This window comes from Cygnus atratus, chromosome 9 (assembly GCF_013377495.2).
Source record: "Cygnus atratus isolate AKBS03 ecotype Queensland, Australia chromosome 9, CAtr_DNAZoo_HiC_assembly, whole genome shotgun sequence".
NCBI classification, from domain to species: Eukaryota; Metazoa; Chordata; class Aves; order Anseriformes; family Anatidae; genus Cygnus; species Cygnus atratus.
This window is the reverse complement of record NC_066370.1, coordinates 8,124,606-8,148,498: the sequence shown is the minus strand read 5'-3', so window position 1 is coordinate 8,148,498 and position 23,893 is coordinate 8,124,606. Positions and strand designations below refer to the sequence as shown.

At 48.0% G+C, this 23,893-nt stretch overlaps 1 protein-coding gene across 1 annotated transcript in view; it reads left to right on the top strand.

Moving 5' to 3' along the window:
• Nucleotides 1-2,702: 2,702 nt before the first annotated feature.
• The window catches only part of ST6GAL1 (ST6 beta-galactoside alpha-2,6-sialyltransferase 1), a 30,739-nt gene continuing 9,548 nt past the window's right edge, over nt 2,703-23,893 (top strand). The window contains 7 exon segments of the mRNA XM_035544936.2: nt 2,703-2,746; nt 2,838-2,995; nt 14,281-14,417; nt 14,983-15,119; nt 19,821-19,949; nt 20,954-21,364; nt 21,366-21,636. Of these exon segments, the coding sequence (XP_035400829.1) occupies nt 21,005-21,364; nt 21,366-21,636 (631 nt within the window). The 5' untranslated portion in view covers nt 2,703-2,746; nt 2,838-2,995; nt 14,281-14,417; ... (1 more) ...; nt 19,821-19,949; nt 20,954-21,004.

Below are 23,893 nucleotides of genomic sequence, written 5' to 3'. Positions count from 1 at the left end.
AATTGATGATAATTTTCTTTACTGCTATCACTTCCTTTTTCTTATTTTTTTTGCCTTTTTTGGGTTGAGGGCTCCTTTGGCTTTTGTTTGTTTTGTTGTGGTTTGTTTGTTTGTTTGTTTCATCTTGAGGGTGGGATCTTTTTTCGACACTGTTGTGGGGGGGTTAAAATGAAGTTCTTGCTTAACCTTGTCATTTTCAAAGGTGACTTCCCATCAACTAACTGCTGGTATTCCTCATGGTGCTAATGCTTGCTCTGTAGGTAGGCATGTGCACATATGGGGAGTAAAACTTGCGGCAGCATCTGGTTAAGCAGTAAGGAAAGTGCCTGTGCTGCACTGGCTGAACATGCTGGCCTTGGATTTGTGGGGCATGCTCCAGGCAGGTTTGGGGAAGCATTACCTGTGGTCGGGTGGGTCTGGGACAACTTTTGTGCCTTTTGAGCCCTTGGTCCCTGCTGGAGTCTGGCTGTGTGGAGGTGGAGGAGGTCAGTGCTATGTTAGTTATCGCTCACCAGCCACCCCTTTTCCCCCACCCACATTTTCTGGCAGCGTTTTAAAAATGAACTGTAGGACCAAACGGTGGTGTCTTATCTCCGTCCTACTTGCAGGAGCTCTGTGTGCCTGGGTCAGGGGACAGCTGTCTTCTGTTTTCTGCCCAGCAAAATATTGCAGCCTTATTAGAGAATTGATATCTGGCTGGGACACAATTTGCTCTATTTAAAATAAAAATAAAAATTTAGCTGGCCTGTTTTCTTCTGCCTGCGACTCGTGTGATAAGAGTGTGGTCTGGTTTGTTTTCTGGTGGTATGCTGGTGACCCTGCCCTGCAGACGGGTTGGTCCTGGCAGCACGGTGGGAAAGATGCCTGCTGTTCAAAGGGGGGAAAGCACAGCCCTGTGGAAGTGGGCTGAGGCTTCTCTGCTGTGCACACCCGGGCTCAGGCCGTGAGGCTGACTGCTTCCTTGCTGCACATCAGCTTTTACAGCTGGAGTGGAGACAGGGTAGGCTCCTGACCCAACTTTTTTTTTATTCTTCTTTTACTTTGTAATCCAATAAAGCAGCATAGAGAGAACTACTACATGAAGCTGCTCACTTAGCTGGCTGCTGGGGCGGAGGAGGAGGTGGTTTGCTAATGTTGCATGTTTTGTTAAGCTTAGCCTGGGCTATCGAGCGAATCTGCAACCTTTTTCATGGGAGGTGTCAAAGAAGGTGGAGAGGGCTCTGACCCCCCCGGATAGTCTCCAGATTAATTACGCCTTTTTGTTTTCCCCGTGGTTGCAGAATGGGTGGACTCCCTGGGCAGCCCCTTCCAATGCATGACCACCTTCTCCATGAAGAAATTCTTCCTGATACCCAATCTTAACCTCCCTGGTGCCACTTGAGGCCATTTCCTTGCAGTCCCTGTATTGCCACGGGGATGCCCGTATCAGGCCATGATCAGAAGGTGAGGTGGCCAGATCCCTCTCATGCCTACGGCTTGTAGGACAAGTGCTGAGGGTTCGAGCTCCCCTAAGGGACACAGCTCACGCCACAGCCCTGAGGCCCAGCTGGAGCTCTGTGCCCTCATGAAAAGCACAGCTGGTAGGAGCCAGGCTGCCAACGGTGTTCCTGAGAGGACCATCCCCACGTCACTGCCCATTGTGAGCAAGGGCTAGAAGGGGTGCAGGAGCCTGCAGAGGGGCCTGAAAGCCGCGCGCCTGTCAGCCTCGGCTGAGCAGTGCTGCTGGTCCAGGCCAGGCCAGGCCAGCTCCCCGCCCGTTCTGCAGCTGCCCCAGAGCCCGGTGCGTGCTTCCACACCAGCAGCTGCATGGCTCTGCCCATGGGGACATCTCTGTTTGCTCTGCAGTCACGTGGAGAGGAAGGCCCGAGGGGCTGAGATGCGGAGGGAGGGCAGGAGCCAGGCACAGAGCCTGATGTGCTTACTGCATGGCACATAGTGCCATAGTGAAGTAGCGCATGGACCAGGCGGTCCTGGTGACTGCCGGGGGCTGCTGGTGGGGCTTCCTAGCCTGGCACGCACGTGCAGCCACCCAAAAACACTGCTGGTTGCCGGAAGAAGCACAAAACGTTGCTTTCTGGTTTAGCAGCCTGTTCTTCCTGCCTTCCCCTGGCCTGACGTAACCCTCAAAGATCTCTTTGGTTTCGTTATTTCTCATGCAGCCGCAGCCCTGGGGAGAGCTGGGCACTGGCGGCGTGCTGACATCTTCTAGCACCAAATGTCGCCCTCAGCCCTCCGGCCTGGTGGCAAGGACGTGTGGCCGCACCACGGTGCCCGCCGGGGTCGCTGCCTCTCGCAGCCCCCTCTGCTGAGCTTTCTGCTCCTGGCAGGGCTGGGTGCCATGGTGCCACGGGCCTGGGGTCCTCAGGGTTAGAGGTAGCTGCGGTGCGGGATAACAGCGTGTCGGGACCCCTCTGTAACCTGTGGGCACTCGGGTTCCCTGCCGATAGCAGGGAGCAGAGCTGCGGGACGTGTGGGGCAGACCCGTGCCAGGCCATGCACACAGGCTGGAAACTTGCCTGGGGCAGGGTAATTACGGGAGGCGGCAGTTTTTGTGCGGTTTGTGTGCACTGACTTGCTAAACAGTCTTGTGATTAGTATCTTATTTAAGAGGATTTTAGGACGTGTTGTAGTTACTCCTAGTTTCTTGTAGAAATAGGGGAGAGGTTAGAAAAATGAACTCTGAAAAGGCTTTTTTGTTTTCCTGGCCAAGGCTCTGCGTAGTCGCTTGTTGCTGCAGGTGTGCAATGTGTGTCCTGACTGCCCACTGTGGTCCCAGGTCCAGCAGTCTGGATGACCGATGTGGCTTTCTCACATTGCATCCTTAATTTCTTTCCTAGGCTAGAAAACTCAACTAGAGGTGAGATCTGGGCATGAAGAACTGCATGCACAGCTTGGATGTGGCAGCAGCTCACCCGGACCTCACCTGGCCACCCCGCTGTGACTGGAAGGGTTTCACAAAAGCCGCTGTGGACAGCGAAGGAACCTGGAGATGAAGGTAATGGCCATGTTTCTCTTCTCTTCCCTGTGCCTCTTTTTGCTTTTGCAGGCCTAGCAGCAAGAGCATGGCTGCTGTCAGCGTGATAAGGGCACGTATATACGAAGGCATTGCTGTCTGTAGAGGGGCTGTCTTGAGTTGCACGCGAAGTTGGGAGGGGTGTGAAGAGAACTGGGAGGGCTTTCTGCTCTTCTGCTTGCACCTCTCCTATACTTCTGGTAAAGCAAAAAATGTTTATTCTGCTTCTTGGGGGAGCTCTCGTAAATGTTGATACGTACTGGCTAAGCTCCAGAGATAAATGCCTAAGATGCAGTTGCATTCTGACTTGCATAAAACTAATCTAAGATGTGTGCTGGGGCTCACTTTGGTTAGGGCTTTCCGCAGAAACCCTTTGGGGATATTGCTGGTGGTGCTGGGTTAGAGTAATTAGCTGGATGGGTTCACAGCCGACCTCTGCTCAACATGCCTGGAGATCTCCATGCTTTCACTGGTGGTGCCCCTACTTTTTTGCCCTCTCCGTCTCTCTTCCCTGCTGACATCCTGTCTCTTATCACAGCACTTCAAGCATTCATTAGCTGTCTCCCTGGATGATTAGCTAGTCCGAAAGATCTGTGCTGCCTATGGAATATTCCTAGCACTCTGTGCTTTAGTGGGGGGCCAGGTTAGTCTAATAAATGTGTGAATGGGCTACCCTTTGGTGCACAGTTCAGTGCTTTGTCACGCTCCTCATTTAACACCACCTTCTCCTGCACACGGGAGACCAAAGGAAAGCAAACTCAGTAGGGGAGATTTTTAGAGGTGATTGCAAGTAGGGGTTTTGGACTTATGCCCATTTTCATGTGTGAAGAGGGTTTGAGAGGATTTCATTGTACAGTTGCTTTTTTTAATCCTTAACTTCCTGGCATCAGGAATGCCAGGCAGCGGTGGCCTCTGTCCCTTCCCCATTTTCTCCACTGCTGGAAACATGGTAGTCTTCCCTCCTCTGCTTAAAACCTGAATCTTTAATATGGAAAATGCACCCCCCTCTCTTCCCTTCTGGCCAGGGAACACTTCCCAGTGTTGTATTACCTTTAGCATTGCAAACTGGAGAGCCCCGGCTGTGGCGGTGCGGCTCAGCAGCCCACCTGCCTGGGGGCTGAGCGCAGGGAGCAGCTGCTGCTGTAGTGTGTCAAGACCCAGGGGTACAGGACCCGGCCAGCACCAGCAGGAGTGGGAATGCACTGCTGGAAACAGGTGAGTGGAAGAGAGGAGAGGCACGGCACGTTGCCTTGGACATCCTTGGCAGCTGTTTTTTTCCTGGGGAAAGAAGGAAATTGAGCCAGAGACGGCTTCTGGTGAGACGGGATTTCGGTATAGAATAGAGGATCAAGCAGGTCAGCCATGGAGTGCTGCCTGTGTAAAAACTTTTTATTTATTTGTGTGTGTGTGTGTGTAAACAAGGGGTTTCGTTTCTGTTTTCTTGTTCTTTTATGAGAATACTCTGCTTACCAGGCAAAGAAGTGACTCACGGTGTGACTTTGGGCTTGCTGCTGAAATAGTAGGATCCTGGAGTGCTGTGTAACTTGCAGGAGTGGGACTCATACTCCCTGGGAAGGTGTGGCAGCACGGAGCAGCTCTGTGTGCCCATGTGAAGTGTAAGTTTGCACCAGCGAGTGTTACTTTAGCCTCGGTTGGATGCCAGTCTTTAGGACAGCAGAAATCTAAGGCCAAGCTGACCTCTCAAGCACAACTTTTGCTTTTAATTCAGAGATATTAATTCTCTTAACTTACTTTGGTAGGACAAAGTCTTTATCTCCTTTTGAAGTGAGGAGAAGTCGGTCTGTTGGACAGTCACACCCAATCGCCTTTTACTAAATGAGGCTTTGCATGAGGCAGCCTGGTTAGGCCTGGCTTGTAGTATGGAAAGGTTGCTGGTGGAATTCCACCAAATGTATCAGCGATATATTTGGTCTGCAGTATCTTTACCTCTCAGTCTGCACAACCCCCTTGTCAGCAATTACACTGTGTTCAGTGCGTCAGTATCTGAAATGGAAAATGCCCATTTCTCTTTCCTCCTTTTGGCTCATTGGAAATGGGAAGTTAAAACAAAAGCACGCCTTACCCCTCTGCTCCCTGGGCTCTGCCTTACTGCCAGGACCCCGTTCCTCCAGGCAGCAGCTGGCGGGGAACAGAGCCCTGCATGCTGCTGGGAACCGTGTCCCCGTGGTACCTGGGGCTTGGGTGACAGACAGGAGGAGCACAGCCACACACAAGGACGACCGGAGGCTCAGTGCGCTGCCTCTTCTTCAGCAGCAGTTCTGCAGCGTGGGTGTCCAGGCTGGTTGCGCACACTCAGCACTATCTTGGACCCAGTACTAAAATACAGTTTCCTCTAAAGGGGATGCGTAAAGTATTATGCAAGATAAGAGTAATTAGATGTTGTATAAGATAATGGAGTAATTAATTCTGAACACTTGATTCTGAAGCTCAGTGCCAGCCCATCTGGGTGGTTTTCCTTTAGGATGGCTCCACCATTGCTATCGGTTTTGGGCAGCTTTCTGGATCGGGAGTTGGTTGGTCGTTTGTGCTTGTGGCTCTGGGTCTCCTGGTTCCAGCCTTCTTCTGCCTATTCAAGGCTTCTGCTGGCTTATGTTCACAAGGTCCATGCCACAGTCCCGGGCTTATTCACTTCTGTGTACATTGTTCTGGAGTCATTGGTGTTGGTTAACACTATACAATACCAGGGTTTAAAAGAATGCTTGTATACATACCTATGTGTAAATATATCTGTGGGTGTTTTATATTTGATTTTACAGGTGTGCGTGTGTGTATATATTTCTGTTCTTGATGACAGGTGGTTGTGAAGCTGTACATACATAAGCAGGACGGTGCTCTTGGCTTGGGTTAGGGTTGTACACTGTTCCAGTCAAGGCAAGCGGGTGGCTTGCTCACCTTCCTTTCAGGTTTACAGATGCAGTTGCTGGAGCTACTTCTGTTGCCAGCTCCTGGTGCAGAAGATGACCAGCTCAGGCATTGCTTCTGATGGGAAGCTTCTGTAGGAGTCATACGTTGGCTCTGAAACTCACAGCGTCTTGGCGAGCAGAGGACAGGAGCCCAGAACAGTCACTGCACGCTGGGGGTCTGGGAGAGATGGGAGGAAAGCTGACAAAAACAAACAAACAAACAAAAACAGATAAGAGAAGGACTTTCAAAAAGGAAGGTTCATGGAGAGGAGGAGGAGCTCTGGAGATGGACGTGAGGATCCCACTGAGGCAGGAGGTGACTGCACACCACTTCACCCTGGGGAAAGGCCACGGAAGTTTGAGTATCCCCTCATGCAGAGCCAGTGCCGAAAGGATAGCGAAGGGACTTAGGAAAGGTTTCCCAGGAAGAAGAGGAGTGCTGGAGATGCAGGCACGGTAGGAAAGCTGCTGGTTCCACACAGGTCACGTATGGCAGAAGCAGCTGTGTGGTGGGAGCTCCTTCACCACCACTGCACTGGTTTGGGGAGGGCCTCCCAGCTGCTGTCAGGAGCAGCTCTGGCAGGTGTTGTGCATCCTCGGTCTCTTAAAAATAGCTCTCTTAAAAACAGCGGCAGTCAGAGAAGTGGTTTCGTTAAGCGTAAACCACCAGCGCCTCTGTGCTTGTTGCTCGAGCAAGTGTTTGATCAGATTGTGTTGAACGCTGTACTTTAATCTCCTGAAAACAGCAGAGCCCTCGCAGAGTCAAAGGGTTCAGGCGACCCAGCGCCTTGAGGCGAGCGTGTGGGGAACTCCGTCCAGCTTCCTTTCTCTTACCTACATCATCGCCTCCTTTGGCTGCAACCTGCAGAGATCTCCACGAGCGCTTGTCTTCTCATCTCTTGCTCAGATGGTCTGCTGTCAGCAAGCCAGCTGAGAACAGATAAGAAAATCCAGGAGCAGCTGTAGTCTGAAGAAAGCCAGCCTGGTCCGCCGAAGGTTGCTTTGCAGCTCATGTGTGTGAGTACTGTGCGGTCTCCAAGCAGACCCCCCCAGGGACGTGAGGTTTTGGAGCAGCTGCGGAAGGAGCACCACATTGTGTTGGCTTTGCCTGTTGTGCTGGTGTTTGGGAGCTCTGGTAGTTGGTGAGCTTTTAAAGTCCCCTCAGAAAGGGCATGTGAGGTTAGCCGCGAGTGTTCTCATTGCTGCAGCACGGGTGCTCCACCATGTTTGAGATCTACTACAGGTAAAGCCGTACAGAGGTGTAGGCTTTTTTAGACGTGCAGCTTAGGCTTTATATGTGACCCAGGGTGAGAGGAATGTAAAAGCTGGAGCAGGCTTATCATCTTGATTCCTGTACTTTATGGAAAAAAATGAAAATTACTGTTCTTAACAGACTTCAGAGAATATTCTTAAAACTATTGCTTTTGTTTCACTAGTAATTTCTATGTTTAACACTGAAGGAGGAAGAATTTAGAGAAGATGACTTGCAGAAGTAATTTCACTTACATAAAACTGTGGCCTCTATGTATGTTGGACAGCTTTCTGAAAAGCTTTTATTTCAGTTACGTCAATTTCTTACTGCATCCTGAATGCATTATTTCCTAATTCAAAAATAGGAGGGGGATATAAGAACATAAGTACGTGAGTATATGTATTTGTAATACATCCTGTTCAGGTGGACAAAAGGCTTGACACGAGCCAGCTGTGTGCACTTACAGCCCAGAAGGGCACCTGTGTCCTGGGCTGCATCAAAAGAGGAGTGACCAGCAGCTGGAGGAAGGGGATTGTCCCCCTCTGCTCTGCCCTGGTGAGGCCCCACCTGGAGCACTGCATCCAGGTTTGGGGTCCCCAGCATGAGAGCGATGTGGACCTGTTAGAGCGGGTCCAGAGGAGGGCCACAAAGATGGTCAAAGGGCTGGAGCATCTCTCCCATGAAGAAAGGCTGAGAGAGCTGGGGCTGTTCAGCCTACAGAAGAGAAGGCTCTGCGGTGATCTCATTGCAACCTTTCAGTACTTAGAGGGAACTTACAGAAAGAATGGAGAGGGACTTTTTACTAGTGCAGATAGGACAAAGGGGAATGGTCTTAAACTAAAAGAAGATAGATTTAGATTAGAGATTAGGACAAAATTCTTCACTGTAAAGGGTGGTGAGGCACTGGCACAGGTTGCCCAGAGAAGCTGTGGATGGCCCATCCCTGGAGGCTTCCAAGGCCATGTTGGATGGGGTCTTGGCCAACCTGATGTAGTGGGTGGCATCCCTGCCTATGACAGGGGGGTTGGAACTGGGCGATCTTTGGGGTCCCTTCCAACTCAGGCCATTCTGTGATTCTATATCAGTGGAAGCAGAAGAAACTTAGCTGAATTGACCTCATGCTTGGAGAAGGAAAAAAAAAAAGACTACTGAAATGCAAATTAATAATCCCAAGATAGTTTGAGAGGACATTGCTAGGCTTTTTTCTGGTTCTTCTTTGCTCTCATATTGGAGAGATGCACCACCTTCTAAATGAGAGGGGATGAACTAACTAGGATACCTGGGTTTTGGGATTCTCAGCCAGTTTTGCTGAGGGTCTGCTGCTGTGATTACCTGAGGATGGGAAAGACATCTGTGCGCTTGCAGGGGAGTGGGATGATGAAGAGATGAACTCAAGTAAAGGATACGGCACAGGCAGATCTGTGCACTTGTATGTTCAGGTTATTGTTGTGCTCGTGCCCAAACTGCAGCAGACGGTGATTAGAGTCAACGTTTGGTTCTCCTCCCTGTGTTGAAAACCAGTCCTGCACCCAGAGATTTGCCAGGAGACCCCAGAATGACCACTACTGTGTACCTTCAGATCCCTTTGCAAGCTTGGATGTGTTGTAGTAGAAGCCTGGATCCTGTTCTGAGGAACTGGAGGAGGGAAAATCACGGGAAGGAGAGGGGGGTACACCACTGGGGAGGATTCCCTTATCTGGAGGACTGAGGATAGTGGAGATGAAGGGTCACCTAGATCCAGCTCCCAAGGGACTGTGCTGGCATTCCCAAATAAATCAGGTCCTTTTTCCTTCACTCAGAGTTGTTGCTGAAGGGGAAGGGGCCGTTGTGCCTAGAAAGGTGCTTGGACTGCTCCCCGTGGGCCAGCTCGCAGTGCCTTTTAACCTGGGAGTTACATCACTGCGGGGCATGGAGGTTGCTCGTATAAGCAGCTGCATTTAGCTCTCTAGGTCTGGTCCTGAATTCCTGCTTTTTCCATGCCTGGTGACTGCCTGTCCTCAACAGGTAAATGGGGATACTGGTTGTCCCTTAAAACTGAGTAAAAGTAGGCAGGTTTGTTTAAATAAAATAAATGAGTAACTTTTACCTAAAGCTTGATCTGAGCTAGATCAAAAGTCAGCCTTGTTTAAAGTTTTGTGAACTTTAAGCCCAGTGCTTTCCACTTTGGAGGTTAGGTCTGATGTTAAGCAACAAGAAGGACTTGCCATGTCTCAAATGAATCAGACAGGTGCTGGAGGTGGTGTGAGATCACCCTTCCAGGCTCTAGCACCGTGTGGGATGTTGCTGTGTGCAAGATGACAGCTGTGTGAAAACAGCAGTTCTTGCTTGAAAGCAGCCAGGCGCAGTGTCAAACACTGCAGACTTCCTGTGAGTCACCTGCCTGCTGCTGGCTGTAATAGCCTGTTGCATACCAGAGCTCAACTGGATTTTGCTTGCGGGTGAAGGAAATCTGAGTTCCTCGTCCGCACATAAGCGTAGAAGTCTGTTTCAGAGATAGAGATAATTTTGGCACGTCTGCTTATCTGTGCAGCCCATCTAGACGTTTTGCTGCAAGAGATAACTGTATGTAGTGTATGCTGCACGATCTAATCTAAGAGATGAGCTTTGCAGTATTCTGCACGTTCTCTGTGATTTGTGAAAGTTTGGTTCAGCTGAATGTTGAGCATTTGATGCTGACGTTTAGACTCTTTTCTTAAGGATGGTGGAAGCCTCAATGATGCATTTTGGCCTCCTCTGTTTGGGTTATTGACATGCTTCTTTAAATAATTGCATGGATTTTGTGATTAGGGTTCCTGAATGAGTGATGCATCATGGATTGGATTCACACTGAGGTCCGGGGCATCTGCTGCAGTGTGCTCCTTTGGATCAGGAGTGCACCACTGAAGCTCGTCTGCTGATCACCTCACGCTTGCTGTGCTCCCGTTTGTTTTGGGCAACAGTTTTGGATTAGGCGGGGCTCGAGTCAAGCGAAACCCAATGAGAAGATTTCCAGGAACAGTCTAACTCCCCACAGATACACCGGTTGCTTGGCTTACTGCAGTTCATGGCCGCAGGACACCAACAGAACTCAAAAGGAACACCCTCTCCTACGCTCAGTGCCTCACAGGTGATGTTGTGAGCTTCCCTTCAGGATTCACTCAGCGAAGATGAAGTCAGTCTTGGCAGTGCTGTGAAATGGCTGATCTGAGGACAAAACTGACTGATGCAGCGAGATGTTAACACAGTATTGAAACAGAACCAATTCGTGATGTTATAAAAGGAAAAAATGCAGTACAGATAAGTGTGGCTTTCCCTTGGGGCACAAATTGTGAATTAATGCTGTTAGGTGTGTGCTCATCTTGGGGCAAACAACATTCAGGATCATCTAGCTGTTATGGCTAGGAAATTGCTCGATTTTTAGCAGTTATGTTCAGAAAGCATGGTGAGAGTGAGGAGCGAAGTGAGTGTTGTAACTAGCGATGGCAATGCTTGGTGCTTACCGCAGTCCGGGTTCCTTGCATTCCAGTTGAGATTGGCCTTTCCTGGAGCCGCTTTCTTCGCAGAAGTAGTAGTCTGGCTTCTTCATGGCCAGGTAGCACCAAGGGGAAGGGAGGAGAGCTGCGTGCTCGTGCAGCCTGCTTCTAGGAGCTATGTCCTTGTTTAGCTGTGCTGGAGTCACGTTTTTGGCTATGTCTTCCCTCAGTACCTCATCCCTCCTCCCAGCGAAGAGGGTGGGCACCTTCCATTTTTCTAGGAAGCTCAGTGAGTTTTAGGTCATAGAAGAGCTTGCAGCCTGCTGAAATGTGTTGTGCTAAAGCCAGTGCCAGAACCGATGCTGTGCAGAGGAGGTAAAATGGCTGCAGCCTCCTTTATTGCTTCAGGGAGCAACCTGTGTTTCTGTTGGATTTAGCTGTCTAAAACTCTTCCTCCATGCCTGCAAGCCACCACCTGGCTGTGATGAAAAACACATTTGCGCTGAGATTTGTTGGTTGTTTCGTTTTTGTTTCTGTTTGTTCAGCAGCCCTGGTCTCCGTTTCGTGCAGCTGGCTCAGCGGCATGCTCCGCGCGCTCAGCCTGTCTCTGGCCAGTGGCTGCCACACTGCCTGCCCTCAGGGGCTGCTGCCCACTGCCTGCGTGGCTGCGTCTGTCCCCTGGGGCCATGCAGACCCCAGGAAGATGGGCTACCGCTAGGCAGGGCATGGGGAAGCAGGCTGACACCTGGCAGAGCTTGGGAACTGCTGCTGCTGGGGCGGTGACCAAGTCGTTTGTGTCCGCAGGCCCCATGGCGGCAGCTGTGGGGTGGCATGGGGCCTGGTGGAGGCTTGAGGCTTCTGTAAGTTTTCTGGGCTTCATACCTGTTTTTTCCGCTAGGAAAAAGCGGGCTGATAACAGTTGGAGCAGGAGGTGTTATTAAATAGGCTTGAGAGACACTACAACAGTCGTTATTGCCCTTTTGGCCTCAGTAAACTTTAATTAAACATACTTCAGTATCACAAGGATAGTGTTTTTTTCCCTCCAGCAACTGTGTTAATCCTCCTTAATTAACGTACTGCACTTAGATCACTTTATACCCTGCCCATAAGCACAGCACTCCTTCGCTGGGATGCCGTCATGGTATATAAATGAGGAAATAAAAAGGAGAAATCTCCAGATAGGTGGTACCAGCGGGTGCGCTGCATGGCGCTCTGCTTGCCGCGCAGTGCCGGGCCCCACGTCCCGAGGAGGAGCGGTAATGGCACATAGGCCCGGGAGGCATCTGTGTGTTCCCGCAGAGCATTTGCGGTGCTGGATTCTTCAGCTGGGGGCATGGCCATTGGTTTTTGGGTGGATGGTACCCTTGCATGTGTCTGTTTGTTGGGGGGTGTTGAGGAAAGAAAACTGTGAGGAGATTTGAAGTGAAGTGTTCATCAGGGAAGTTTCAGTAATATTTTCTGTTCTTATAAATACGTATGTGAAACTTTGAGCAGGAGGAGTGTTTTAAGTTCCTTAAATGCCTTTAAACATGTCTAGATTACCAGATTTATGTTAAACGTTTATATTTCATGAGATTTATAAAATCGAGTCTCAATCAGGCAAAGTCACTTCCCTGGTGACTTTCCTATGGGCTTACTGAAGGTAGATACATTTTAAACAATGTACCAAGAGGTTTATTGACCAGTTACCTGCTCAATAACTCAGACTTGATTTTAACAAACCCATCCTTGAAGTTTGGTTTTTTTTGCACGTGGACCAGCTTTCTCTTCCAGGAGATTGCATGTGCCGAGCAGACTGGGTGTCTGCTCTGCTTTGTAAAAAATGCGCGAAATGCTCAAGTATCACACTTGCAAGAAATGCTCAAGTGTTTATTAAATCTCACAAATACAGATTTAAAGCTGGGTCCATTACAATGCTATCAGCCTGTAATTTATTCTTGAAATAGTAGCTGGGGGTCAAAAACAAGGTAGAGCTGTGCTTGCTGTTGTTCACATCTGAAGCCCAGATAGGCCATGAGCTCGCTGTGAGAGGACGTGACTCGCCGACGTGCCTTGGCAAAATGCATGTTTGTCATCTGCTACTGCAAATATTTTGGCTTCTGAGATCCTGGCTGCTGCTTCAACAGTGAACAATATTCAGGATGTTTTTGATATATAGATTCCTACATATCTGTTACGCAGGCTTCTCTCTTACAGCCTGACACTTAACCTGGACGTGGGTTTCCCCAGTAGCTTGTGCTTAGTGATAACCACCTGGTTGGGGCACTTTCAGCCCTCATGTAACCGGCTGGGCCTGCTGATACATGACTGTAAGAGGTATCAGTTTAGCTTGCTTAACACTGGCTAGGGAGAACAAAAGCAGGTGTTATGGGGTTATGAAAAAACATTTGACTATTGTAATGCGGTTTTCCGCTATTCTGTTTTTGTCAGGGACAAAAGAATTAGTTGTCTGTAATTTTGATCTTCCTGTTTCTATTCCATTATTCAGATTCCTTGCATGGGAAGGAACTATTTTGATTTTGAGAATTAATTGAAACTCTTGTTAAATAATTTCTTTTTACAAATTCTCTGAAAATTGCGTGTTCTGATGGGCTGTAATGGGTGTCCATTCTAATATTGTTTGCTGTGGTTGCGGTGTGCCTTTTGTTCTCAGCACCTGGTACTTTTTGGGGAATACTCTTGCCACCTTTATGTCTCTCTTACATTATAGAATAATGGGTTTCTTAGTGAAAAAAAAACTTTATTTTAAACATTGCAAGAAATATTTTGCTTGCTGTACAGGGACTTTTGATTAGTGCTTTCTGAAACCAGTGGCTTCAGAATTGCCATTTCATTTCTGTGCTCCAGTGAGGTTGGTGTGGCGGAGCGCTGTGGTGGGTGCTAGCTCTGTGTATGAAAAGAAGAACCAAAGCTGAGTATTGCTGCTGGGCCAAACTGACAGGCAGTGAATGTGCAGTTCTGCAAGTTTATTCCAATCTCTTAGTTGGCATTGAACTAGGTTCTTTTCTGAGCAAGTTGTAAAGAGTGATTGCATTGTCCTTGCAGAGATGGAAAGATATCACGCCCACCTGCAAAAGGCTGGCGTCACAGAAATATTATCCTGAGGGGCTCTGGCTGGCACAAAATGTGTTTATTGTCCTATTGCCCTATTATGCGCCATGGAATACTGGTTAGGTGTCTTGGTGTGTGAAGATATTTGCAGAGGCAATAAGTGTTGACCTGCCACATGCTGCTAATTTAAAATAGAGAGTTGCTGCCCTCTCATTTTGAAAGATAAACACCCTGGAGAAACACATTACTGGAGAAGAGGGTAGAAAATGAGGAAGTAATTTGTTTGATCTGAAGTCGTAATATAAAGTAAATAGTCCTAAATGAGTGCTCACACCCTAGTTTTTATAGCTCAGGAAGTTTTACTGTTGGCTCCAGTGTGGCAATCATTATGATAAAGCTTAAAAAAATAAATTTAAATAAGATAATTTAATTAGAATAAATTTAATTAATTAAAAATAATTTTTAGATGATGAAAACCTCACTAGTAAAGTCATGATACTAGTGGGTCACAGGTATGAGAGAAGCAGTGCTTTTGGGAATCAGTACTGTACATGCATGGTATAATGTTTTTTCTCTTTTGTTCTTCAGTTTGAACATGAAACAGGCAATTTTAGAAATTGAAAAGCTTGTTACCAGCAATGTTCTCCAAATCTCTTACTACAGAGTGAGGCTTTTCTGCTGGAGAAGTCTTAAATGGCAGTGCTGCTCACAATAGACTCTCAAGGGTATGTGCTCATCATGAGATGACTTCTGTTTTACGCTGACCTCTGAAAACTTCCCCCTGCCTGCAGCGAGCATTGCCAGTACTTCCAGGTCCTTGGAAGTGATTCCCCATCAGGAGACCGGGGGAGCTCTGGCAGTATGGCCCCCCATCTGAGCAGGGACATGCTGCCAGAGCACTGCTTCACCCGTGGGCACGCGGGCCCTGGGGCTGATACCAGAGCCTCCTGGGCTGATACTGACCCTGTGGCTGAGCCATTTCGAGTATTATTCTCCTACACACAGCAGGGCCAGGGACTGTTACTGCAGGTCTGGGGCAAAGGGTTGTGCTTGCGGCTTTGCAGAAGGAGATGATAGGCTTTTTGGTGTTAACTATTTTCCTAACAGCATGGGAATGAAAGTGGCAATGTGATGCACTTGTCAGAGCTGAAGATCCTCCCTCTGCACGTGCTGGGGTCCCAGAAGGGGCAAGGGGACAGTTCTGTCCCTTGTACTGTCACTAGCCATTACATTGGCGTAGCCATACTGTACAGCTGTGCTAACTCCTTCCTTCCTCTCTTGGTACTTCAGGACTGAAGACAGCCCCTGTACACACATGCTCTGGAAGCGTGATAGCAGCAGGGCTCCCATCTCTGGAAGCTGCACCCCAGTGCTGCGGGGCACACCGCTCCTGTTACGAGGAAAAAACCCCAAGGAACTGCTTAGAAGTAAGTCTTCTCTGTTCATCTAATTGAAATCCACGCAGCTGAATTAATAGACCAGGCTACACGGAGTGTTAGAGAGATCTTTTGAAACCCAGCTCTGCAGGGACAGACCTTTAGTTTTAATAAACATGTTATCGGCTCTCACCTGATGTACTGAGTCTGTGAAAAGTACAGTTTCTTCCACTGCAAAATGGCACAATCATAGTTTGTTTACAGCTATAAAGGTTCTTGATAATTCTTCCTTTTTTTCTTTTTTTTTTTTTTCCCCAGGACAGTAATAGGATTTTTTTTTTCCTCTTCAGTTTCCCTGGGAATGTCACTTTATTTTGAATGGAGGGATTTGTGCTCTGCAACTCTGTGTCTTCCCCCTTCAGGTATCCTCTTCCTTTTACACACTTCGATGTGAGCTCATGCTGCTGGCCACTGCTCCTTCACAGGCTCCTTGCAGAGGCTGCTAGGTGGAGGGAAGGCACAGTACTGAGAATTTACAGAAAATGAACACAGGCTAAAAGGTGTAGTTGCAGTGTAAAATATTCTCGTGGGGGGCAAGAAAACACTCAAAAAACCTCTCGCAAGAGCTTGGAAATAAAGTCTTACTGCTTTGTATTCAATCATGGTAGAGTTGTGGGTACAGATGGAAATAAGCCATGCATAAGTGAAGGAAATCTGGAAAGAAACTTAAATGTTGTATGTTGAAGTATGAAGTGGTTATCACATTATCCAAAAAAGGCTGAGGAACAACTGGTTAAGGTATAAGGTTTTTGCATGTGCATCAGAGGCAAGAAAACTGCTGGCGAATGATACTGGTATATAAATGGAGGTAGCCAAGAGAAGCGTGGTAGGGCAGGTGATGTTCCCTGCTTGTCCCATCCCCAGAGGCCACACCTCTGGAACTGTCTTTTAAATTGAAGGTGTTATTTGACATGGCTGCTGAATACTTCGGAAACAACTTGTTTGCACCAGCAGTTCTAAGGAGCTGAAATGTGGAAATCCTGAGTTCCAGCAGCGTGGAGCCTGTTCACCTGGGTCCCTGGCCCAGAAAAATGGGAGGTAACAAACGGGATGCTATATTTCAAAGGGACTGTGGTGAGATCCATTGCTTCAGACCAGTAAACAAACTAAAAAAAAAAAAAAAAAAAGTCGTCAGCTCTAGAATATGTAAGAATATGTAATGGAGAAGTCTCATCCTCCGTTTGCAGATGATGATGTTTCAAATCTATTTGCCTCTTTCCTCTTTTTTCATTTTAAATTTGCAAGCCTGTAGAGAGGGAAGGGAACTTGAATTTTCAAGTTCCTGGTGAGACTGCTCACCAAGAGCCTCAGAAAAAACCTAAGTTGTCAAGGGATAAGAAAGTTCCTGTCCTGGATTAGTAACTGCTTGGTGGGTAGGAAGCCAAGCGGTCGGATTTCACAGCACCACAGGACTCCCGCAAGGATTCGCTCCAAGATCTCCACTGTTCAACAGCAATAAATGATCCGAAGAGAAGAGGAACAGCAAGCGTGGCTTTCTTTGTCCTCAGAGGACTGCTGAGACCAGAGGAAAAATTGGGAAGCTGCAGAGCGAGCTGGAGATCCCAGGTGACAGGGTAGTGCAGTGGCAAGGGACACCTGTGGTAGCAGAGGTGCAATAGAGCTCCTTGGGTTTATCCTGTTCCTGCCCTCTCTGTGATGGGGACAGCTCTCTGAGTCAGTCCTGCTTGTAACATACTGTGAACTCCTTGCGGACAGCGCAGAGCTTGGGGCTTAGAGACCAGCCATAAAGGAAACAGAAGCGGAGAGAGTTGTGGAAGCAGAAAAAAAGCAGCCCGGCTGTGGGGCCACACGGCCTGAGCTGAGCGTGCCTGTCCCCTGGGCCTGTGCCCAAGGGCATCGGTGCCGTGCAGGGGGTGCTGAGGGAGTCGGCCGGGCCGGCCAGAGGTATGGAGAGGCTGCTGTGCAAGGGGAGAGTGAGTCAGGCAGGGTGCAGCTTGGGAGAGCGCCGAGCGGAAAAAGGAGGGAGTTGAGAGGCACGTGGCCATGGATGAAGGCAGAAGGGGTGTTGGGGTGCAGTCGGGTTGGCTGCTCTGAGCTGGAGAGAGGAGGGGATGTCTCTGCAGAGAGCACCGCTGCAGGCTGCATCACCCCCGGCTGTTCTGCACACAGGAGGGGGCTCAAGAAGCAGGCAAACAAATGTGCGGAGGGTGGGCGTTAGTACAGCCGACGATACAGCTGCAACCCTAAACATTTTTGGAAGCTGGGTGTATTTCTGGGAGAGAACTATATTCACGTGTTTGCCCATAGTTGCATGGTTTCCACATATATCTGCTTCTGGTCTCTGTAAAAAAACAGGTGAGAGCTTGCCAGGCTTTTTGTCTTAACACAGTGAAGCCACCGTTATAAGCACTTCTGGGGTAGATCTGCTGTGGGTCTTGAAAATATGGATCGCCAGCTGTTCTTCTCAACCCGACTAAGGCAGCTGTTCTTTCCTACCACTCAGCAGACAAAACCACCATGACCTTGGCTGGTGGTCTGCATCAGGACACGAGTGTCCAGGACGAGAGAGGAGGCAGTGTTCTGACACCTCAGATGTTAAGACCTGAGTTCAGTAAGGTATTTGAACATAAAGGTTAAATAAAAGAGTGCAGGTTATGATGTAATTCCCTGTCTGCCTTGAAGATGCAGCATTTTTATTTGCTCTCTGCAGAGGGCTAAGATTTAGCCCTCAAGAGCTGGCGGCATGGAGCTAGCCTGCCCGCTTGATAGCGGAGCTGATGCAGAGCCAGGCTCTGTCACCTCCAAAGAAGCACACTTGTGCAAACCACGCTGACACACAAGTGCTCACAAATGACTTACCTACAGGTCTCGGAGGAGAGCACCACTCAGGTGCTATCGTAGCCTACTCAGAAAGTAAGTTGTCTTCCCTCTTGGCAAAAAAGACTCCGCCAGCTTACAAATCAAAGCAGAGTAACTGTTTCCATTGCAGTTATCGAGGTGGGGTTGCACTGTATGAAGTGCTGAATGTGAGTTTTCCATGTTCCTTTGTGTGGCCTGGGAAGAAGAGGTGCTGTGACTTGTTCAGCATCTTCTGCTGCAGGGCATCAGGAAGAGTGTCCCAGCAGGAACTTGCATTGAGCTTGGACTTCCTATATGAGCGCTCGTCGAGATGAACTTGCTGCTCCTCTGGGTGATCCTAGCTGTGGGAAACAAAAGCTGACAATACTGAAACATGCCTGCTGTGGCCTCTGTCTGGAAACCTGAAGTTTCCCGGAAGTCAGCCCCTCATCACGTGTAAAGAAGTAGAACAAATTCAGGGTGGGGGGCTGCATGACGTGTTCAAAGGGCATCTTGGAGCTTCGCAGTGAACTGAGACTAGACAGCTCTATTTTGGTGTTTCTGTTTCTCTATATATAGATTTTGAAAGCACTGCTGTGTACATTAGGGCTGCTCACGGAGCCCGGGGCAGGCTGGAGGCTGACTCAGCGGTGCAGTGGCTCATGCAGCATCCCGCCTCTGCCGCGCTGCCAGTCCCTGCCCGCACCCACACCGAAGCGCTGCAAGTCAGCCCTGTGCAGAGCAGAAAAGAGGGGGCGAAGCATCCTGCACGGACCACAACAGAAAAGGAGCTGCGAGCAGCGTGGGGAACCACTTGTAAGAGAGGCTGCAGTGAGGTTTTTCACCTCCTCCCTGCACACATGCTCCTTCCCTATTTGCTGGAGCTCTGCCTCCAAAATGCTGCTGACCAAAAAGACCTCAGCGTGCCTTTCTAGCGCTTGCTTCTCAAGCAAATGAAAAACCAGATGGTCTGTCAAGGCAGGGGAAATTATTTCAATGAAAACTAGAATTACTTGTGCTTCTTGATTTATTTACCTGTTTGTTTTATTTGTTTCCTGGTTTATGAAGTGGGGGTAGAAGAATGCCTTTTAATTGTGGGCTGCACTGTGACAAGTCAGGATGATTAATAGACTTAAAAGTAGTCAGCACTGGGATACGTGAATAATTTAGGACCTAATCCTATGAACTGGAGCATTTGTAATTTAGCTTACAGGGTATTCTACTGACTCAGTGTTCCTGCAGAAGCAAGCTACTTCTTGAAATGCATCACACTGTGTCAAATGTGCACTTCTCGTGCTGTGTTTCCGTGGTGGAATGAAGCTGTGAAGTCTAAAATACATTCTTCTGGACAGTGTTTTGTGAGGACCTGTGGATAAAGTATTATGTAGTAAATTAATTTTTCACACTACTTGCTCTTACTTGCTTTGAAAAAGCAGGGAGTCTTCTATGCCATTGCTTTTGAGGAGAAGTGCATGAATCACTGAAGAGCAGGCAGCAAGATATTTTCCCAGGAAAAGTTAGCTTTTTTTTTTATTTATTTGTCCCTATGCAACGTTCATTGCGTATCCACAGCTGGAAGCAGCATCCGTCGAGAAGGCTGTCAGTCTGGTGGGAGCAGAGAGTCCGGAGCCTATGAGCAGGCTCACACTTTGGCTGAGGCTAGATTTCCGACTAATAGGGAAGATGACTGTTGAGCAAAGTTTGAACCACTCATTCTGAGTGGGTGTTTAAGCTTTTAAAAAAGCCAGTGTGTTAGTAATATTTTCTCTGCTGACCATTCCACGCCTGGGTAACGGTTTTTATGGGACTGCTGTGCTTATCTGAGGAAATGTGTGTTGATCTCCAGAGCCATGAGGTTCTTCCTTAAGAGTTCTTTTTTTTTTTTTCTTTCAGGTGTTTCTTGAACTCTTCCGTGTGTCACACAACCGTTGTGTTTTGGTATATCCTGCTTTAACTCCTGGCCGAAAATCTGCCAACAGCCAAAAATGACTTGAGTTGAAGACCTACTGTTTTGTCCAACAGGTAGTATTTGGTAGTTGGTGGCTTCTAATAAATCATAGCTTAGCATGGCTTGCTTTCAGCAACTTGCCCAAGGAGGGAGTTGTCACTAGTGCCTTGACTTGAGGCATGGTCTGCATGCATGTATTTGCCTCCTGAGGCGTGCTGGGAGGTAGTTTGTGTGAAACGGTTTCACTGGAGAACGTGGCTTTGTAGGAGAGGCATGAAGACAGAAACACCTGAAGGCCATCTGAAATGTTTTCTGTTGCCAGTGTTTTTCCATGCCAGAAAAACAAATGTTGGGCGTGTGTCACTTTTGAGGTATTTGTGTCTCAGCACGTTTCCTACACTGGCCTTTTGTGCTACCTCGGCTAAATGCTCCTGCCACTGACATGCCCCCTTTTTATTAGATGTGATGAGAGCTGGAGGTGGCTGCTTATATGAGGTAGTGCATAAGAGGACAGGCAGTGGTGTACAACAGGGTCTGGCTTTACTTTCTGTAGGGCTGACATACATAGAATAACATCTATCAAAGGACATTTATGAACCCAAACATGCTGTGGATTAATTGGCTCCCTGCAGCTGTTTAGTGAGGTCTCACACTGAGAGTACACTCAGCCCACTGCAGATTTGCAGAAGTTTCCTACGTAGTCACCAGATGTGTCAGTGTTGGACTGGTGAAACTGCTGGTGTTCGTGAACTCTCAGTTTTTTTCCACAGTAACGTGCCTCATTATGTGTTTTGTTAGTGTTCAGGCCTGTGGTCAAGTGGAAGCTCAGTTTTGGAAATGCCACTGGTGGGATTTGGATATTGACTGGCTGGGATGGGAAGGGAAGCCAATGCAAGTCTGTTCATTTGATTTTTGAGGTGGTGGACTTTGAAATGAGATCTTTACAGAGACTGAAATGTTAAAATTGCCCCTCTGTTCTCTCTCTCCCCTCCTATTGCCTGCACACTTCTGCTTATAACTTTATACATAGACATGCATGTGCACGCCCCCTTGACTGAGATGTGTTCCTCTCTCCCAGGACCAGCTTCCTGCTCTGTGTTAGTTGTCCCATTTGGATGCAACGTACACTATGGTTCACATCAATGTGTTGAAAAAAATTATGTGTGTTCTTGTGGTGATTCTGATAGCTCTGACAGTTTGCCTTTGGAAAGAGACAAGAGGAAGCTACTATGTTCCTTTCAAGACTGAGAATGATGATTCACAGATTCACAGGACTTCAGAAAAGTGGAACCTACTTAAATCACAGGACCTTGTCCATGAAGCAGCTGGTGGAATGGGTCAGATGCCTAAAACTTTGCTGAGTAATGAAAATAAAGTAAAAGGCAGCATCTCTGGAACAGTGGAAAAGTCCAAGAAAGCATCAGACTATGTGAAGGTATGGGATAAGGACAGCTCATCACGAAATCTTATACCCAGGCTGCAGAAGGTCAGAAAAAAACTACCTGTCCATGAACAAGTACAATGTGACCTACAGTGGGAAGAGGAACACTGCTAAACTCAGCCCAGAGCAGCTGCTGTGCCAGCTACGGGACAGGGTGAATGTGTCCATGATACATGGATCAGATGGTCCATTTAATACATCCGAATGGCTGCGATACCTGCCGGAGAAAAGCCTCAACGAAACAGTGGGCCGCCTGGGTCGCTGTGCTGTTGTATCCTCAGCGGGGTCTCTGAAATCATCTCATTTGGGACCAGAGATAGGTTGGTATTTTTCTACAAGGATAAAGTCATCAATACTGTTTTATAACTTGCATTGAACAGACGGGACCTAGTGGCACATTCTTACTCTGCTGTAGTCACAGGGGTATTTAAAATAAATTGAAATATTTTCCTTACAATTAGGCTATAGTGAGTGAACATTACAACATAGGAGAAGATGGGAATGATGATGAGATATGCTTCTCCTCTCGAGTGTTTACACTGCACAGTATAGGCTTCATTACAACACTCTAGCTGACAGTCCCTGTGAGCATTAGACCTGGGACAAGCCTTGGCCATATCTGCTGTCATGAGCAACTACTGATGACAGCAGCCATCTCTCAGTGGTAGAAATAGAAACGATTTTAATAAAAAACAGATGCAGTCTCAACTCTGGAATCTTGTGAAGATTTGATTATGGTATAATACTGCTCTTCAGAAGGAAAGCAGTAAGTAGAAATGTTTCCCCAAATGGATAAGCCCCAAGGGAGTGCAAGGGGCTGGGTTTTGTTGAGAGGACATGACTTATGTGCAGGCAGTTCCGTTCTGGCTAGACCTTTTAATTTTCATGATCATGTTGACATCACCAGAGGGTAGAACTAATATGGATACCAGGAAGTCTTGGCACCTCAAGTGTTTGTTTCTTGAGGGAGTGTGGGATGTGTTGAGTAATGCCAGTGTGCTCATTGTACACTCAACAGTCAGGAGCTTTTTTATTCAGAAAGACATCTACAGAGAAGGAAGTAAAAAAAAAAAAAAAAAAAAAGAGAGAGAGAGAAAAAGAAACAACACTAAAGGGGGAGATAAAGACACAGCCCTGATCAATCTGCTCCAGTTGGCCAAGTGTTGGGCAGAGAGACTGGAGATAGGCAGTCTTCAGAGGTCCCTTCCAACCTCAGTGACTCTAATTGTTGCTCATGGCTTTTGAGAAGTGACACTGCCTCACTGACTCACAAGGCAGTGGCTGAGTTTGGGTGGCCTGGCAAATGATGGTCTATGCTGTGCTGTCTTCTTGATACGTTAGGAGGTAGGAGGCCATGTTTATCTGAAGTTAATGCAATAATTCATAAATGCTGAAGCATCAGTCTTATAGCGTGGATTATAAAGAGGTGCGTTTTGATACTAAAGCTTAAAGAAAGTAGCATGCAGGGAAACCAGCTCTCCAGCCTTCAACTCTGGGTTTTGTGCTTGACAGAAAATTCACCTGTGCCTGGAGTTCACTCAGCTTTCTTCACTGCTTGTTGTTTGAGGCTCAGTTAAGATTCACACTCTGCTAAACTGACTGCAGGAGTTTTAAAGCCTGTGGTTGTCTCTCCTGTGGAAATTGTTTGCAAGCATAAGTGTGTTCATAGGCTATCAGCTGGATCGGGTCCCCTTGGCCTGTACTAAGCAGGAAGTAGCCTTCATCCTTTGAAACAAGGAGACGGATAGCACTTTGATGCATTATTCATGAACAACCTAGGGAAAGCCTTCAGAATTGTAGTCCCAAGCTGCTAGGATGGGGCTGAATGGTCTGAAGTGTGTTAAAATGTGCTGAAGGAAGCAATGAAAAAGGCATTGTCAGTGTTAACCAAGGTAGCATTGCCTCCTGATACAAATCATGGTTGACAGGTGGTTGATGGAATTGTTTCCACCTCCTAATGAACATTTGAGGCCAGGCAGGTCAATGCCTGGGAAGTCAGACGTGGCTTTTTCTTTGAGCACCTCCCTGGGCTTGTTTAGGTGCCTCCTCAAGTTCAGTCCCTGAACGTTTCTACAGAGGTGACCTGATCTCTTGTTTAACACTCTCCTCTGACCCAGCTGGCTTGTTTCCAATGGTGTCCGTGTTAGGCTCCTGCATGTCAATAGAACGGCTCCTTTCTCCCTAACGAGACCCCTCGAGAGCCGAGGACGTTTGTAGCGGCGTGTTGTACCTCGGCCGCACTGCTGCGAGCGCATCAGATGTGGAAAGCAATGTCATTGTGCCCGCAGTCAGTCTCCTCCTCTGCCCACAAACTGCAGCACCAGGCTCTTCCAAGTCAGCGGGGATGAATTCTGGAGAGCTCACTGTGTAATGTGCCATTACCCCTGCTGGTGCCCCCGGCTAGCGTGCTTCCTGCTTCAGTCACAGACCTGAACCCTTCCGCTTAGGCAATCATCTCTGCTAATGGTTCTGCACAGGTTTGGGTGCTTGGAGCCTGCTCTCACCGCAGCTCCTTCAGCTGGGCAGTGTGAATATTGAAGGATGCAGGAGTGTGTGCGTAGTTTTTCCCTGACACGT